At 36.8% G+C, this 18,786-nt stretch overlaps 1 protein-coding gene across 5 annotated transcripts in view; it reads left to right on the forward strand.

Annotated features, from left to right (window-relative positions):
• Positions 1–18,786, forward strand: part of WDR76 (WD repeat domain 76) — a 54,935-nt gene that overhangs the window by 14,733 nt on the left and 21,416 nt on the right. For 4 of the 5 annotated variants that reach the window (XM_081829522.1, XM_081829525.1, XM_081829526.1 and 1 more), the window contains exons 6-9: positions 10,157–10,283; positions 11,717–11,818; positions 11,916–11,959; positions 13,042–13,195. In XM_081829522.1, coding sequence (XP_081685648.1) covers positions 10,157–10,283; positions 11,717–11,818; positions 11,916–11,959; positions 13,042–13,195 — 427 coding nt within the window. The remainder of the gene's footprint in view (positions 1–10,156; positions 10,284–11,716; positions 11,819–11,915; positions 11,960–13,041; positions 13,196–18,786) is intronic. The other variant, XM_081829524.1, reaches the window with a different exon arrangement.

The following is an 18,786-nucleotide window of genomic DNA, read 5'->3' on the forward strand; positions in this document are numbered from 1 at the left end:
CGCGTTCCTGACCTTAGGGGGAAAGCTCTTAGTTTTTCCCCATTGAGAATGATATTTGCTGTGGGTTTTTCATAGGTGGCTTTTATGATATTGAGGTATGTACCCTCTATCCCTATACTCTGAAGAGTTTTGATCAAGAAAGGATGCTGTACTTTGTCAAATGCTTTTTCTGCATCTATTGAGAGGATCATATGATTCTTGTTCTTTCTTTTGTTAATGTATTGTATCACATTGATTGATTAGCGGATGTTGAACCAACCTTGCAGCCCAGGGATAAATCCCACTTGGTCGTGGTGAATAATCCTTTTAATGTACTGTTGGATCCTGTTGGCTAGTATTTTGTGAGAATTTTTACATCCATGTTCATCAAGGATATTGGTTTGTAATTCTCCTTTTTGATAGGGTCTTTGTTTGGTTTTGGGATCAAGATAATGGTGGCCTCATAAAACGAGTTTGGAAGTTTTCCTTCCATTTCTATTTTTTGGAACAGTTTCAGAAGAATAGGTATTAATTCTTCTTTAAATGTTTGTTAGAATTCCCCTGGGAAGCCATCTGGCCCTGGGCTTTTGTTTGTTGGGAGATTTTTGATTACTGCTTCAATTTCTTTAAAAACAATTACAGCTTTAAAGTAAGTCTTACATTGGGTAATCAGTCCTCCAACTTCATCATTCTTCTTCAATATTGTGTTGGTAATTCTGTGTTTTTTGCCTCTCTCTGTAAACTGTAGAATCATTTTGTCAGTATCCACAAAATAACTTGCTAGGGTTTTGATTGAGAGTACATTGAATTTATAGATCAAGGTGGAAAGAACTGACATCTTGACTATCTGTAAACATGGAATATCTGTCCATTTATTTAGTTCTTTGATTTTGTTCATTGGAGTTTTGTAGTGTACTTCGTATAGATCTTGAAAATATTTTGTAAGGCTTGAACCTAAGTATTTCATTGTGTGGGTGCTAATGTAAATGATATTATATTTTTAACTTCAACAAATTTCACTTGTTTATTGCTGGCATATAGGAAAGCAATTGACTTTTATATATTAACCTTGTATCCTACAACCTTGGTATAATTGCTTATTAGTTCCAGGAGTTCCTTTGTTCATTTTTTAGAATTCTCTACATAGACTATCATGTCATCTATGAGCAAATGCAGCTTTTTTTTTTATTTAATAGATTACTGGTTTATTATAAAAGGATGTAACTTAAAACAGCTAAAGGAAGAGATGCATAGGGCAAGGCATGGGGAAATGGTTCAGAGCTTCAGTGCCCTCTCAGAGTGTGTCCTCTCCCAGCACATCCATGTGTTCACCAACCTGGACACTCTTTTATTTTTTATTTTTATTTTAAAAAAATATTTATTTATTTATTTTTTGAGAGAGCGTGCATGTGAGTGGGGGGAGAGAGAATCTTAAGTAGGCTTCATGCCTAGTGCAGAGACCGACTTGGGCTTGATATCATGATCCTAAGATTATGACCTGAGCCAAAATCAAGAGCCGGCTGCTTAACTGAGCCACCTAGGCGTCCCCAACCTGGAAACTTTTGAACAAATACAGTTTTATTTTTTTCTTAAACATAGTTTTTTTTTTTTTCCAAATCTGTGTACCATTTATTTTCTTTTCTTGTCTTACTGCATTAGCTAGAACTTCCAGCATAATGTTGAAAAGGAATGGTGAGTGAGGACATCCTTGCCTGTACCTGATCTTGGTGGGAAAGTTTGGTGTTTCTCACCATTTAAGTATGACATTAGCTCTAGGTTTTCTGTAGATACTCTCTATCAAGTTGAGAAAGTTCCCCTCTAATTTACTGAGATTTTTTTTTATCATGAATAGGTGTTGGATTTAGTGAAAAGCATATTCTGCATTTGTTGATAGGATCATATGATTTTGCTTTTTTAGCCTATTGATGTGATGTGTTCCCCCACTGAACAATTTTTGATAGATTACATTATGTGATTTTTGAGTGTTGAACTAGTCTTGCATACCTGGAATATATCCCACTTGCTTGTGGCTTGTAATACTTTTTATACCTTGTTGGGTTCAATGTACTAATATTTTGTTGAGGGTTTTGCATCTGCTCATGAGAGATTATTGGTCTGTAGTTTTCTGTTTTGTAATGTTTTTGGTTTTGGTATTAGGGTAATGCTGGCCTCACAGAATGATATAGTAGGATTCTCTCTGCTTCTGTCCTCTAAAAGAGATTGTAGAGAATTGGTACAATTTCTTATATGTTTGGTAAAATTCACCAGTGAACCTATGTCAGCCTGGTGCGTTTTGTTTTGGAAGGTTGTTAATTATTGATATAATTCCTTTAATAGGTGTAGGCCTACTCAGATTATCTATTTCTAATTCAGATTGTGAGTTTAGCAGCTGAGTCTTTTCAAGAATTGTCCATTTCATCTAGGTTATCAAATAGGTGGGCATGGAGTTTTTCATATCATTCCTTTATTATCTTTTTAATGTCCATAGGATCTATAGTGAGACCCCTCTTTCTGATATTGATAATTTTTTTTCTTTATTAGCCTTGCCTAGAGGCTTATTGATTTTATTGGTCTTTTTAAATTTAATTTAATTTTTTATTTTTTTAAGATTTTATTTATTTGAGAGAGAGTGAGAGAGAGTGAGAGCGAGAGAGATCACAGAGGGAGAGGGAGAAGCAGACATGCCACTGAGCAGAGAGCCCGTTGTGGGGCTCAGTCTCAGGACCCTGAGATCATGACCTGGGCTAAAGGCAGACATTTAACTGGCTGAGCCACTCAGGTGCCCCTATTGGTCTTTTTTTTTTTTTTAATTACTTATTTATTTATTTGAGAGAGAGAGACCGACCAAGCACAAGGGGAGGGCCAGGGGAGAGAGAATCTCAAGCAGATTCCACTGAGCATGGAGCCCGATGTGGGGCTTGATCTCAAAACCCTGAGATCATGACCTGACCTGAAATCAAGAGTTGTACACTTAGTTAACTGAGCCATCCAGGCGCCCCAAATTGTATTGGTTTTTTGAAAGAACTGGCTTTTGGTTTTGTTGATTTTTTTTTTCCCCTCCCTCTGGTGATTTCCTGTTTTTAATTTTATTGATTTGCTCAACTTTTATTATTTCTTCTCCTTACTTTGGATTAATTTGCTCTTCTTTTTCTAGTTTCTTAAGTTGGAAATGGAGGTGATTGATTTTTGACCTTCTTTCCTAATATATGTATTCACTGTTATAAATTTCCCTATGAGCACTGCTTTCCCTGCATCCCACAAATTTTATTAGGTTGTGTTTTCATTTTCATTTAGTTAATATTTTTTATATCCTCTTGAGATTTCTTCTTTGACCCATGTGTTATTTAGCAGATTGTTTTCTTCCTTTTTTTTTTCTTTAAAGATTTTATTTATTTACCTGAGAGAGAGAGAGAGCACAAGCAGGGGAGAGGGGTAGAGGAGAGGGAGAATCAGACTCCCCACTGAACAGGGGGCCCAATGTGTGGCTTGATCCCAGGACCCTGGGATCATGACCTGAGCCGAAGGCAGATGCTTGACTGACTGAGCCACCCAGGCTCCCTTGTATGTTATTTCATTGAATTGGATTGTTCCAATGGATAACCAGGGACTGAGCCTACATTTTTCGGGGTGGGGGGAGGTGAGAAGACAAGTTAATTACCTAGAAGATGTTTTAATAACTTGTTTGAAGGGTTGGAGTGTTGGAGAGGACATGAGCCTGAGCAGAACTAGGGAGGATTCAATTTCCCTTAGGGATGGTCCTTAGAATCATCCCTATCTCATTCAGGATGCCTTGGGGTCAGTATAATGAGGCACCTGACTGAAAAGTGGTAGGATCCCCGAAGTTGCAGAGAAGAAACCGGAGCTTGGGATTGTCTTGACCAGGGAAACCTAAGTAGGGATGAAAAAATAAGAATAAAAATGCAAATGTATACAAAATGCTTTCATATAATCAGTACCGTGAATTAGTTTTTTTTTTTTTTTTTAAGATTTTATTTATTTGACAGAGAGAGAGAAAGAGCGAGCACAAGCAGGGGAGCGGCAGGGAGAGGGAGAAGCAGGCTCCCCGTCAAGCAGGGGAGCCCAATGAGGATCTCAATCCTAGGGTCCTGGGATCGTGACCTGCGCTGAAGGCAGACGCTTAACTGATAGCCACCCAGCTGCCCTAATCCATGTGTTATTTGTTGTTTAATCTGTATGTAGTTTGGGTTTTCCAGGTATCTTTCTCTTATTGCCTTCTAGTTTAATTCAGTTGTGTTCTGAGAGCAAACATCGTATGATTTTCTTCTTTTTAAAATTTCTCTTCTTTTAAATTTAAGGTGTGTTTTATGGTCTAGAATGTGGTCTTCCTTGGTGAATGTTCCATCTGAGCTTGAGAGGAAATGTGTATTCTGTTTTTGATGAAAAAAAATTTTTTTAAAAAGATTTTATTTATTGATTCATGAGAGACAGAGAGAGAGAGAGAGAGGCAGAGGGAGAAGCAGGCTCCCCGTGGAGCAGGGAGCCTGATGCGGAACTTGATACCAGGACTCTGAGACCATGACCTGAGCTGAAGGCAACTGAGCCACCCAGGCGCCCCTCCCCCCCTTTATTTTAAGATTTGTATTCTGTTTTTGAATGAACTGGTCTATAGATGTTGGTTATATCTAGTTTATGGATAGTATGTCAAGTTGAACTGTGCCCTTGCTGATTTGCTGCCTGCTGGATCTCTCCATTTCTGACAGGGGAGTGTTTAAGTCTCCAAATAAGATAGTAGAGGCACCTATTTTTTTTTTTTTCAATTCTATTAGTTTTTGCCTTACATAGTTTGATTATCTGTTGTTAGGTGCATTATGTTATGTTATCTTGGAGAATTGGCCCCTTTATCATTATGTAATGCCCTTCTTTATCCCTGGTAACTTTTTTTGCTTTGAAGTCTGCTCTGTCTGAAATTAATATAGTCACTCCTGCTTTCTTTCCAGTTGTGTTAGCATGGTGTATTTTTCTCCATTCATTTACTTTTAATCTTTATGTGTCTTTATATATATATATATTTTTTAAAGATTTTATTTATTTATTTGACAGAGAGAGACAGCGAGAGCGGGAACACAAGCAGGGGGAGTGGGAGAGGGAGAAGCAGGCCTCCTGCCTAGCAGGGAGCCCGATGCGGGGATTAACCCCAGGACCCTGGGATCATGAAGTGAGCCGAAGGCAGACGCTTAATGACTGAACCACCCAGGCGCCCCTGTGTGTCTTTATATTTAAAGTAGATTTCTTATAGACAACATATGTTTGGGTGTTGTATTTGATCCACTCTGACAATCTCTTTGAATGGGTGCATTTAGACCATTGATGTTCAAATTGAGTATTGATATATTTGGATTAATATCTACCATATTTGTTAATATGGGTATTGATATATTTGTATTTATATCTACCTTGTTTGTTTATGTTTTCTACTTATTGCCCTTGTTTTTTGTTCCTATTTTTGTCTCCACTGTTTTTCTGCCTTTTATGGTTTTATTTTATTTTATATATTTATTATTTTTTAAAAGATGTATTTATTTATTTATTTGACAGAGACATAGCGAGAGAGGGAACACAAGCAGGGAGAGTGGGAGGGGGAGAAGCAGGCTTCTGGTGGAGCAGGGAGCCCCATGTGGAGCTCGATCCCAGGACTCTGGGATCATGACCTGAGCCGAAGGCAGATGCTTAACGACTGAGCCACCCAGGCGCCCTTCCTTTTATGGTTTTAATTGAGCATTTTATATGATGTCATTTTCTTTTCTTTCTTAGGGTATCCGTTATACTTTTTTCTGCTCTTTTTTTAGAGATTGCCCTAGAGGTTACAATATACATATATAGCTAACCCAAGTCCACTTTCACTTAACAGTGTACAACTACAGGGTGTGAGTGGGGTATAGTGTGAGTACCTTATAATAACAAAATAATCCTAGTTCTTCTTTCTTGTCCCTTGTATCATTGTTGTCATTCATTTCACATGTATAAATATACTTAAGTATATATATGCATAGGTGTGTATGTATATATATATACACATATTCATAAGATATATACATAAGTGTACATAACCAAATATGTTGTTGCTATTGTTATTTTGAGATAGCTGTTATTAAGAATGAAGAAAATAATTTTTTTTTTTTTTTTACCTTATTCCTTCTTTGATGCTCTTCCTTTCTTTTTGTGGATCTGAGTTTCTGATCTATGTTTTTCTTCTCTCTAAAGAACTTCTTTTAACATTTCTTGTAAGGCACATCTAATGGCAACAAATTCTCTTAATTTTTTTTTTTTTAAGTAAGCTTTATGTCCAATGTGGGGCTTGAACTCATGACTCCAAGATCAAGAGTTGCATATCTACTGACTGAGCTAGCCAGGTGCCCTTTCAACACTTTAAATATTTTACTCTACTCTGTTGATTGCATAGTTATGAGAAGATGGATGTAGTTCTTATCTTTGTTTGCCTGTAGATAAGGTGCTTTATTCCTCCTGGCTTCTTTCAGGATTTTTTCTTTCTCTTTGATTTTCTCTAGTTTGGAAATGAATTGCCTAGGTGTAGCTTTTTTTTTTTTTTTTTTTTTTTTTGTAGTTTTTGTAGGTCTAGTTATTTATCTAGGTGTAGTTTTTACCATGCAAATATGGTAGATATTAATCCAAATATATCAGTACTCATTATGAACATCAGTGGTCTAAATGCACCCATTAAAAGAGATTGTCAGAGTGGATCAAGTATAACACCCAAACATATGTTGTCTATAAGAAATCTACTTTAAATATAAAGACACATAATGCCAAAGAAGGGATTGACATTAATTTGGGGGAAATTCTTGGTTACTATTGTTTCAAATATATCTTCTGTTTTTCTTTTTCCTTATCCTTCTTGAATTCCCATTAGGTATATGTTATACCTTTTGTAGTTATCCCACAACTCTTGGATATTCTGTTCTTTTTTTTTTTTAAATTTTATGTATTTATTTAACAGAGAGCAAGAGAGCACAAGCAGGGGCAGTGGCAGAGGGAGAGGGAGAAGCAGGCTCCCCGCTGAGCAGGGAGCCCGACGTGGGGCTCCATCCCAGGACTCTAGGATCATGACCTGAGCTGAAGGCAAACGCTTAACAACTGAGCCACCCAGGCGCCCCTCTGTTTTTCTGTTTTGTTTTGTTTGTTTTTTGTTTTTTCAGTCTTTTTTCTCCTTTTCAGTTTTGGAGGTTCCTATTGAGGTATCCTTAAGCTCAGGGATTCTTTCCTCAGCCATGTCTTATCCACTCTTAAGCTCATCAAAGGCATTCTTCAGGGGCGCTGGGTGTCTCAGTCGTTAAGCGCTTAGGCTCAGGTCATGATCCCACGGTCCTGGGATAGAGCCCCAATCAGGCTCCCTGCTCAGCGGGAAGCCTGCTTCTCCCTCTCCCACTCCCTCTGCTTGTGTTCCCTCTCTCGCTGTGTCTCTGTCAAATAAATAAAAATCTTAAAAAAAAAAAAGGCATTCTTCATTTCTTAGTGTTTTTGATCTCTAGCATTTCTTTTTGGTTCTTTCTTAGGATTTCCATCTCTCTTCTTAAATTGCCTATCTGTTCTTCAATGGTGTTTATTTTATCCATTAGAGACCTTAGCATATTAATCATAGTTGTTTTAAATTCCTGTTCTGACTGGGGCGCCTGGGTGACTCATTCGGTTAAGCGTCTGACTTTGGCTCCAGCATGATCTCAGGGTCTTGGAATTGAGCCCCGTGTCAGGCTCTGCACTCAGCAGGGAGTCTGATTGTCCCTCTCCCTCTGCCCCTCCCTCTGCTCACGCTCTCTCTCTCTCTCAAATAAATAAAATCTTAAAAAAAAAAGTTCATATTTCTGTTCTGATAATTCCAACATCCCTGCCGTGTCTGGTTCTGAAGCTTTCTATGTCTCTTTAAATTGTGTTGTTTGTCTTTAATTGTGCCTTGTAATTTTTTCTTGATAGCTGGACATGATGTACTAGGAAAAAGGAACTGTTGTAAATAGGCCTTTAGTAATGTGTCAAAGGGGAGAGAAAGCTGTTCTATAGTCCTATGATTAGGTCTCAGTTTTTTAGGGAGCCTTTGTCTCTGGACTGTGAGCTTAAGGAGTGTTTTAGTTTCTTTCCTCCCCTGTTAGGTGGGAGAGGACAGTAAGAGTGGGCTGGAGTTGGGTATTTCCTTTCTTTCAGGTTAAACTGTGATAATACCCTAGCAGGTTAGGCTCTGGTTAACTAGTTCTCCTGAGGGCATGCCTTGTTAAGAAGAACAAAGTGCTCTGGTGTATTTCAAAATGGTTCTTTTTCACCTCCCACTGTGGGAAGCATGAGGGGATTTTTCTGTGATATTTACGGAGGACCTAGTTGAGCTCCTGGATGTATAATCTCACAAAATACTAGGGGTGAGTCCCCCTTGAGGGTTTATTTTTTTTTTTAAAGACTTTTTTTTTTACAGCAGTTTCAGTTACACAACAAAATTGAGAGGAGGGTACAGAGATTTCCTGTATATTCCTCTGCCCCACATGCATAACCTTCCCCATTATCAACATCACTCAGCAGAGTGGTACATTTATTACCAAGGATGAATCTACACTGATATATCATAATCACCCAAAGTCCATAGTTTGCCTTAGAGTTCACTCTTGGTGTTGTACGTTGTATGGGTTTGTACAAATGTATAATGACATATATCCATCATTATAATATATAAAGCATTTTTACCACCCTAAAAATCCTGTGTTCTCTCTGTTCATGACCTTACCACCCTCGACTGTAGCAATTATCTTTTTATTGTCTCCATAGTTTTGCCTTTAATAGAAGGTCACGTATTTGGGATCATACAGTATATAGCCTTTTCAGATTTACTTCTTTCTCTTAGTAATAGGTATTTAAGGTTCCTCCATGTCTTTTTATGGTTTGATAGCCCGTTTCTTTTTAGTGCTGAATAATATTCCATTGTTTGGATGTACTGTAGTTTATTTATCTGTTCAGTTAGTGGAGGACATCTTGGCTGCTTCCCAGTTTTGATAGTTATGAACAAAGTTATTATAAACACCCATGTGCAGGTTTTTGTGTGGACCACTCTGGAGTTTTTAACTTGTCCATGCTGAGCCTCCAGCAACTGGTCAGTTACAGTTCAGGTTTTCCTACCTTGGCATTGGTTCCCCTTGTGGTTTTTGTTCTTGACTTTCTGTTCCAGTAAGCCACAACTCCTTATATTTGTCTGTCTCTCCAGTTTTGAGGCCAGCATTTTGCATTGTGTCCTTGCCTCTCTTAAGAATCCTAGAAGAGTTATTGAGTTTTTAATCTGTTCATCTTTTTACTTGAAAAGACAGAGTGGTGAATTTCAAGTTCCTTATTTGTTTTTTTTTTTTTTTTTTTAAAGATTTTATTTGAGAGAGAATGAGATAGAGAGAGAGAGCATGAGAGGGGGGAGGGTCAGAGGGAGAAGCAGATTCCCTGCTGAGCAAGGAGCCCGATGCGGGACTCGATCCCGGGACTCCAGGATCATGACCTGAGCCGAAGGCAGTCGCTTAACCAACTGAGCCACCCAGACGCCCTCAAGTTCCTTATTTGTAGAACTGGAAATTGGAAGTTCTGAACTACTTTTTTAAAATGAAAAAACAGTGCATAAAAAAGTGGGATATGTATATGATTTAAAAAAGTAGAGTATATGGAAGGAAATGCAATGAAACATTTAAATATCTTTTCCATTTTAGATCTTAGTTCTCCAGGCCTTCTCCCTGGAAGAAACCACTGTTAATAGTTTCATGTATATTCTTCCATAGGTAATCTTAGCATGTACAAATGTATGTGTGTACATAACCTTTTTCTAAAAAAACAAATGGAAGTATATTCAACATGTACTGGACCTTGTTTTTGCTTCTTATATCTTAGAGTTCATGTCATATCAGTATGCAAAGATCTATTTCATTCTTCCTGTGGTTGCATATTATTCTTTTAGAGATGTATGCCATGATTTATTTTAACACCTTTCACCTCCCCGTGATGAACATTTATGATTTTATTAAAAAGCATGGAAACACAAATGTTCAATTAAAATCAGTGTAGTCATGTACATACATCTTTGTAATGTGTGAGTTTATTTATGAGATACATTCCTGGAAGTTATCTCCTTAATATTAATAAATACATGTAACTGTTTTATAACTTGAGGTTTTTTCTCCCACTCCTTTAGAAAAAAGCCTAAGAAGAGAGAAAATGGGACTGGATGTAGAAGGTCAATGAGATTACTAAAAGTAGATCCTTCAGGAGTGTCATTACCAGCAACCCCAACTCAGCCGACATTAATAGCAGATGAAAATGTAAGAAAGTGCAAAAACAATATATTACTTAATAAAATACTGAAATGTTTGAAATGTTTGAAACTAGATTAAAAGGTCATTAAATTATGTTTAATTTGTACTTCATTAATTTAATACTGGACTGTTTCTTATTTAATGAGTAAGATTTCAAAATCATAAAGACTAGTTTGGATTCTGTATTTCTGCAGGCTTACCTGCTATGGAATTAGGTGTAAATTACTTAACCTTTCTGAGCCCCAGTATCCCCATATTTAAAGTGGCAACAGTATAGAAATTTTAAGGAGGTGTTGTGGGAGTTAAGTGAAATAGTATCTATAAAGTTCTTTATACTGTGTTAAGGACTTAGGAAGTAAGCAATAAATGGTAGTATTAATGTTGTTAATAATGCATAATATGGGATAATAGTGATAGCCTCTTGCTGTAGTATAATTTTGTACTATCAGTGAATAGAAAGGGTTTTATTTACCAAGTTTATTGTCTAAATAATATTATAATGATATTTTTTATTCAAGTGCACCCACTATTTTTAATACTTTATATCTAAGTGCTTAATTATGAATTAGAAGATAGTACTAATTAGACTGGTGCTTTGGGAGCTAATTGAAAATTACAGTGCTTGGGAAGAGTAGCTTTCCAATTTTTCTGAAGCCTCCACCCATGGTAAATGTATTTACACTGAACTCATTAATGCCATACAACTGAAGCAACACTTGTGAAATGATACTTAACACTTACTGCATGTGATGTACTTTTTGTATTTTCTGTTCTTTCGTTGTTCATTAAAACATTGCTGGTTGTAGGGCTCCTGGGTGGCTCAGTCGTTAAGCGTCTGCCTTCAGCTCAGGTCATGATCCCAGGGTCCTGGGATCGAGTCCCACATCGGGCTCCCTGCTCCGTGGGAAGCCTGCTTCTCCCTCTCCCACTCCCCCTGCTTGTGTTCCTACTCTCGCTATGTCTCTCTCTGTCAAATAAATAAATAAAAAAATCTTAAAAAAAAAAAAAATTGCTGGTTGTAATATATTGAAATGATTTCATGATCCATGGGTTACAACCTATGATTTAAAAAAAACACTGGCATAGAATAATAACTTTACTCTGAGTAATGAAATTGAACTGATCTGAATCCATTCCCAGCAACTCCTGTTCTGGGCAGTGTAACTTTGGACAAGGTAACTTCTCTAAGTTTCATTACTATCTTTATAAAATGTGATTTCTCATTCACTGGATTATTATGAGGATTAAATGGGGTAATACATATATTAGTTTACAGGGTACACCTGGCAATCATTCATTGAACAACTGTTTTTGAATACTAATGTGTCACCTATGTTGTTGGTATTGAAAGTAAAGTAGTGAAAAACTTACATTCTAGGGCAGAGCAACAATCAGCCTGTTTTATTTCTCATTCTTTATTTTCTTATTTTTTATAACAGCCTTTGTTACCTCCTGGGCCTTTAGAAATGACTCCTGAAAATCGAGATGATGACAGTGAACTATTTAAAAGATTTCTACAGACTTGGGCAAATGTGAGCAAGGTATCACATGCAAGGGCTTACAGCTTTTAGAATTATCTGTTAAGGAAATTTCAGTACATATATTAACTTAGTACCTTGGTCTTTTTCATTGTTTCAGACAAGTAGTAAGAATACTGAGAAGGAGTTAGCTAATATTAAAAGGTGAGTTAAAATCCCTTGCCTTTGTTTTATATTTTCTACAGTCTTTAAATTATAAAGACTATATACCATTACAAGAAATTTTGCAAATGAGGTGAAATGATAACCCATAATATTTCCACCCTAGCAACTGTTGTTTTTGTATGTTTCCTTTCAAGTATTGCCATATGTAGTACCACTATGAATTTCTTAAGGGCAGGGATTTTGTCTCAATAACCAAAACGATGCCTGGTGCATAATATATATTTACTCATTATTTAATAAGTGAATGAATCCATGTACATTTTTAGTTTATTATGTTCTAATGTATATACAAATTTGCATTATGCTTTTCATTAATATAGTTACAAAATATTAATCTCATGTTACTAGAGTCTTTACATTTATTGAATAATTGTATACTATTTCATTTACTTAATCTTTTCTGACTCTGTTGGTATTTGGAATTATTTTCAATTTAGTTTTGTGTGGTTAGTTGCATATTTAGTTATATGTGTGCATATGTTTAAGTGTATATGTGTGATTGTGGGTTAATTCTTTTTTTTTTTTTTAAAGATTTTATTTATTTATTTGAGAGAGAGAATGAAAGAGAGCACAAGAGGGGGGAGGGTCAGAGGGAGAGGCGGACTCCCCGCTGAGCAGGGAGCCCGATGCGGGACTCGATCCTGGGACTCCAGGATCATGACCTGAGCCGAAGGCAGTCGCTCAACCAACTGAGCCACCCAGGCGCCCTGTGGGTTAATTCTTTAGGATAGATTCCAGAAGTGAGATTAATGAGTCAAATATCATGGACATTTTTATGGCTTTTAGTATACATTGCTGAATTGTTTTCTAAAATCTTTTTTTCTTCTGAAAATCTTGTATGAATTTACTCTGCCACTAGGACTGTTAATGAATGTATATGTTTAACTGCATCCTGCTACCTTTTATAAGTGAAAAATAGTATCCCATTATTTAATTTGATTTCCTTGGTTATTAGGAGGTTGACTATTTACTAATTGTGTCTCTTTTCTTTTTTGAGTCATCTTTTAGTTATTTTGACTCCTGATTGGTTTTACTTCTGAAATTTAACTTTTATTCCTCAGCTATAAAGCCAATTTAAGTGGCATGGTCATTAATGAAGATACTGTTCATAAAGTTACCAAAGGCGCAATATTTTCTGTGGCTCTCCACCCATCAGAAATTAGAACTTTGGTGGCAGCTGGGGCCAAATCTGGGCAAGTTGGACTTTGGGATTTGGTAAGTTATTATTAATTTTTTGAAGATAATAAAATTTGACTGAAACAGTCTATAGGAGAATAGCCTAGAGCTGCGTGTTTGTAGATGTTACTTGAGATTTATAGTTTTGTGCTTTGTGATACCAAATTTTAAAATTGAGAAATTTTAGTTGGCTTTCTAGAACTTTAACATTTTTAATTTGAATATTATTAGTCATCTGAGCATAAGTTAATTGCCAGGAAACTGTTATACCTTTAAATGTATATATGAAAAGATCACACAGAGTTCTTAGTTTTCTAATTATGTTTATATTTATTTTAAGATTTTCATTTATTTATTTTTTGAGAGAGTGTGAGCGTGCAGGAGCATGGGCAGGGGGGTAGAGGGGAGGGGCAGAGGGAGAAGCAGACTCCCTGCTGTGCAGGGAGCTGGATTCTAGACTTGATTCCAGGAACCTGGGATCATGATCTGAGCTGAAGGCAGATGCTTAACTGACTGAGCCACCCAGGCACCCTCTAATTATGTTTAAAATAAAGTTTTCGGACTGGGAAAAATATCTTCCTAGGGATCTGCTTAGGATAATCCCATTTGTTTTTTAATGAGTTACAAACAGATACTGAATTCCCTTCATTGTACATATAATTCTGCATGGATTGCTTTTGGTGGTCACAAAATTGGAAAAGCCAAGTTAATATTCTCTGAATTTATTTTCTTATTGGCAAAGTAGAACAAAGGCCTGAAAAATACCATAAGGACAATAAATGGAGATGAAGACACTATGGTAACTTGAAGCTGGTTGGGGTTAATAAACAGATTTTGTGAGAAGAAGAGAGAGATAAATACCAAATTCTCGTTTGTTTTTGGAGCATAAGTTCTTCCTTATTTTGATAAAGTGTGAGTGAGGGTGGGAGGTAAAAGTATTTGGTAAATAAAACAAGTAGAGAAGTGGGAAGAGGTCTAAAAATAGTATAAGGTAATAAAAGCTAAGAGATGAGTTTCATGGGTCAGAGTTGGACAAGGCTTCTTGCAAGTAAGTTAAAAAGAATGGGAGTAAAGGCCATTGGTTTTGAAAATGGGGTATCATTAGTTGAGAGAATAGCTTCAACAATGAGGTAAGGAAGGAACACAGACTTTGAGTGAATAAAAAAGAATGGGGTAGTGGAAGAAATGAAAGCAATGGATAAAGATCATTGGTTGAAGAACTTTGAAAAGGAAAAATAGAAAATTACCATAGTCAAGTGAAAATCTTTTCAGGGTAGATTGATTTGTACAGAGTTGAAGACATGTATAAAAGTCCCTTTGTCATGTCTTTCCTGGTGACTCCAAAATCTGTATTACTAGGTCTCTATAGTATTTCTGTCAAGCTTCTGATTGTCCCAGACACTTCGCCATCATGTTAACAGCTTGAGCAGGTCTAAAACTCAATACTGCTGCTCTCCTGTGTGCATCCCCCAGCTCCCCTAGTTTAAAACAAAATTAACTTGATCAAAACATAATTTATATATTATAAAATTCATGTTTTAAATGTACAATTCAATGATTTTTAATAGCTTTACTGAGTTGTAGAACTATCTTCATACTCCAGTTTTAGAACATTTTCATCATTCCTAAAAGGTTCCTCTTGGCTACTTAGATTTAATCCCCCAATTAATTACTCTTATTCCCAGGCAGATCTCCATAAATTTGCCCTTTTTGGACATGTCATATAAATAGAATCATACAGAATGTGGTCTTTTATGTTAACTTCTTTCTCTTAGAGTTATGTTTTCAAGGTTCATTTATGTTTTAGTATATATCAGTATTTCATTCTTCTTAAATTGTTGAACAGTGTTCCACTGTTTAACTATACCAGATTTTGTTGATCCATTTTATCACTTGATAGATATTTGGATTGTTTCCACTTTTTGGCCATTCTGAATAATGCTACTATAAACATTTGTGTACACATTTTTTTTGGAAATGTGTTATTCCTCTTGGGTAGGTACGGGGTAGAATTGCTGGGTCTTATGGTAATTTGTTAACATTTTGAGGAACTGCCAAACTGCATTCCAAAGTGATTGCCTCATTTAATATTCCCACCAGCAACATATGAGGGTTCTAATTTTTCCACATGCTCACCAGTGTTTATTATTGTCTGTCTTTTTGATTATAGCCTTTCTGGTGGATGTGAAGTGGTATCTCATTGTGGGTTTGATTTGCATTTCCCTAATGACTAATGATGTTTAGCATCTTTTATGCCATTTGGATATCTTTGGTGAAATGGCTTTTTTTTTTAATTTTTAAATTTTTTTTATTAGGTTTGTCTTATTGAATTAGAAGAGTTTGTAAATTCTAGATACAAATTCTTTATTAGATGTGTTTTGCAAATATTTCTTGTAGTCTTTGACATTTTTTCATTTTCTTAATGCTGTCTTTTTTTTCCTTAATGCTGTTTTTTGAAGTGCAAAAGTTATGAATTTTGATGATGTCCAATTTGTCAAAATTTTTTTAATGGACTGTGCTTTTGGTGTTATATCTTAAAAATTTTTGTCTAGCCCCAAACTTTTTTTTTTTTTTAAGATTTTATTTTTATTTATTTGACAGAGAGAGAGCAAGAGAGCACAAGTAGGGGGAGCAGCAGAGGGAGAGGGAGAAGCAGGCTCCCCGCCGAGCAGGGAGCCTGATGAGGGGCTCGATCCCAGGACCGTGAGATCATGACCCGAGCTGAAGGCAGTAGCTTAACTGACTGAGCCACCCAGGCGCCCCAGCCCCAAGCTTTAAAGAGCTTTTCCTGGTTTTTTGTTCTAAAAATTTTATAGTTTTTCCTTTCACATTTAGTTTGCTGATTCATCTTGAGTAATTTTTAAATATGATGTGAGGTAAGGGCCCAAGTTTATTTTTTTGTATATGAATATCCAGTTGTCATTTGTTGAGAAGACTATCCTTTCCTGCATTGAATTGCCTTGACACTCCCTCAGTTTTTCCTCTTAACTTTCTGTCAGATTGCTAGTGTCACCTGGAATCAAAAGTTGAGTTATCCTTTATTAAGTCACCCAATTACCCATTCATTCCTTCATTCATTCCACATTTATTGAGTATTTTGTGCTAAGTAATATTCTAATGATTTCCCAGCCATTAGACATTTGTGAGCAAAGACTGTCTCTGCCCTCTTAGATTTTAGAATTTAGTGGCCAAAGCAGCATTAATGAAATAATGGCCAAATATATAATTACATATTTGGTAAGTGGAGTGAATTATATACTGTGATTAATGGCCTGAAGGAAAAGTAGTGTAAATGAAAACACACTACAGGGGGCTAGCCTAATTTGGGGGATTAGGGCAAGCCTCCTTTCCCCTTTCTTACCAAGTAAAGAAAGGGGAAAGGGTATTTCAGGCGAGGGGAAGAGTATGTCAAAGACCTTAGGCAGGGGAAAACCTACCTGATACATTTAAGGACCTGGAAGAATGTTCATATGGCTGGAGTATAGACCGCAAAGGAATGAACAAGAGGGATTATGCTGGGCCAGGGCCCCATCTCCTCTTTTAGAATTACCATACTGGTTTTAAATGGTACTTGTATTTCCAGTTTTCTTATTCTAATCCACTGTGCACAGATAGTCATTTCTAGGCTCAAAACAAACTAGTCTTGTATTCAATTAGGTTTAAAGTAGTAAGAAGTACTTTTTTTTTTAAGATTTTATTTTTTACTTAAAAATAATATCTAATGTGGGGCTCGAATTCATAACCCTGAGACTGTGAGTTGCATGCACCACCAACTGAACTAGGTGCCCCTAGAAGCTCTGTTAACCTGGTATATTCAGATTAAAATGGGCAATTGGAATTTTGCATAGAATGAGTAAAAAGCAGTCAAATCAGTAAGTAAAAAAAAAAAAAAGAAACTTACAGCAGTAAGGAAGAAGTATAACTTAATGCAGTGTACTTCTTTAGCTCAGCTGGGGGGTGGGGGCCACAGCATAGTTTAGCTTCTACCTTGCCCTACAACCAAAATCCATATTGGTGAATTGACCAAACCCTGAGGATTTTCACCTATATTCTCAAAACTAGAGAGAAGTACATTGAGTAGATATTTAGATTTTTTCCTCTTTTGAGTGAGGAATAGGGAAAGCGGGGAAACAGGGGAAGTGGGGAAAGTGAACAGTAGGACTCATTCTCTACAAAGGAAATTTTCTTGGTCTGTGGGAGTGGTATAAGCCACGTCCTTCCCCAGAAACCTGCCAAGTAGGTGGTATAAATCCTGATATAAAATAATGAATAGAATCTCCCAGTCTAGGAATTCCAACAAATACAGCATACTGTTTCAGCTGAAACCACCTATCTACCTCCCTCCTCCTGCTCCCTACCCCTATCTTTCCTCTTGGTTACAGGAAAGCCTGTCTTTTTCTGAGGAAAAAATGAACTGATGTCAGATACTGGGAGAAAGAGTCAACATATTATATCAGAGCATCTAACATGGACAGAGCAATTCAAGCATGATGGAAAGGAAAAGAAATGACTTGGCAACTAGACAAACACTATTGCGAAAACAACAGAAGAACCTAGCATGCAAAGACAGACCTAGAAGAGAAACATAACCCAAGGAAAGAAAGGAAATTCTTTTCAGTTCCAGACTGTAGAACTCTATTGTTCAGTATAGTAGCTACTGGTTCTAAGAGACTGTTTACATTTATGGGGCACCTGGGTGGCTCAGTCAGTTGGGCATCTGCCTTGGGCTTAGGTCATGATCTCGGGGTCCTGGAATCGAGCCCTGCATCGGGCTTCCTGTGCAGTGGGGAGTCTGCTTCTCTCTCTCCTCTGCCCCCTCCCTCACCTGCTCATGTGCTCTCCCTCCCTCTCTCTCTCAAATAAATAAATCTTTTTTTAAAAAAGACTATATTTAAATTAAAAAAGAAAATTTAGTTCTTCAGTTACACTAGGCACTTTTTTTTAATTTATTTATTTGACAGAGAGAGACACAGCGAGAGAGGGAACACAAGCAGGGGGAGTGGGAGAGGGCGGAGCAGGGAGCCCGATGCGGGGCTCGATCCCAGGACCCCGGGATCATGACCTGAGCCGAAGGCAGACGCTTAACGACTGAGCCACCCAGGCGCCCCTACACTAGGCACTTTTTAAGTGCTTAATAGCCACACATAGCTAGTGGATACTACATTGATAGTGCACACATATAACATTTTTTTCATCTCAGAAAGTTCTTTTGGACAGTGCTGCTGTGGAGCAAGTTAATAACATTATTTGGTAAAATAATACTGAGAAATAAGATGATAAAACAAGAGAATGAGATGGAAAAGGGGATTGCAGAACTAAGGAAGCAAATTGAAGATCAAATAGAAACTAATAAATTAGACAAAAGCAAGGAACAGAATAGACATTGCTGAAAACTAAATTACAGTCATTAAAGATTTGAGGTAATCTCAAACACAGACAAGCCAATAGGTAAGGGAAGACAGTCAAAGATGACCCAACAGTGGAACAGAAAATATATTCAAAGAGAATTCTTCTGAAAAGACACAATGGAATTGGCAGATTGAATGTGTATACCATGTTCTAGGAAAACTTGAAACTTAAAGGATAAAGAATTCTTTAGGCAGAATAAATAAATTATATTCAAGGGAAAG

Source organism: Leptonychotes weddellii, chromosome 9, assembly GCF_054177405.1.
Source record: "Leptonychotes weddellii isolate Sample4059 chromosome 9, ASM5417740v2, whole genome shotgun sequence".
Lineage (NCBI taxonomy): Eukaryota > Metazoa > Chordata > Mammalia > Carnivora > Phocidae > Leptonychotes > Leptonychotes weddellii.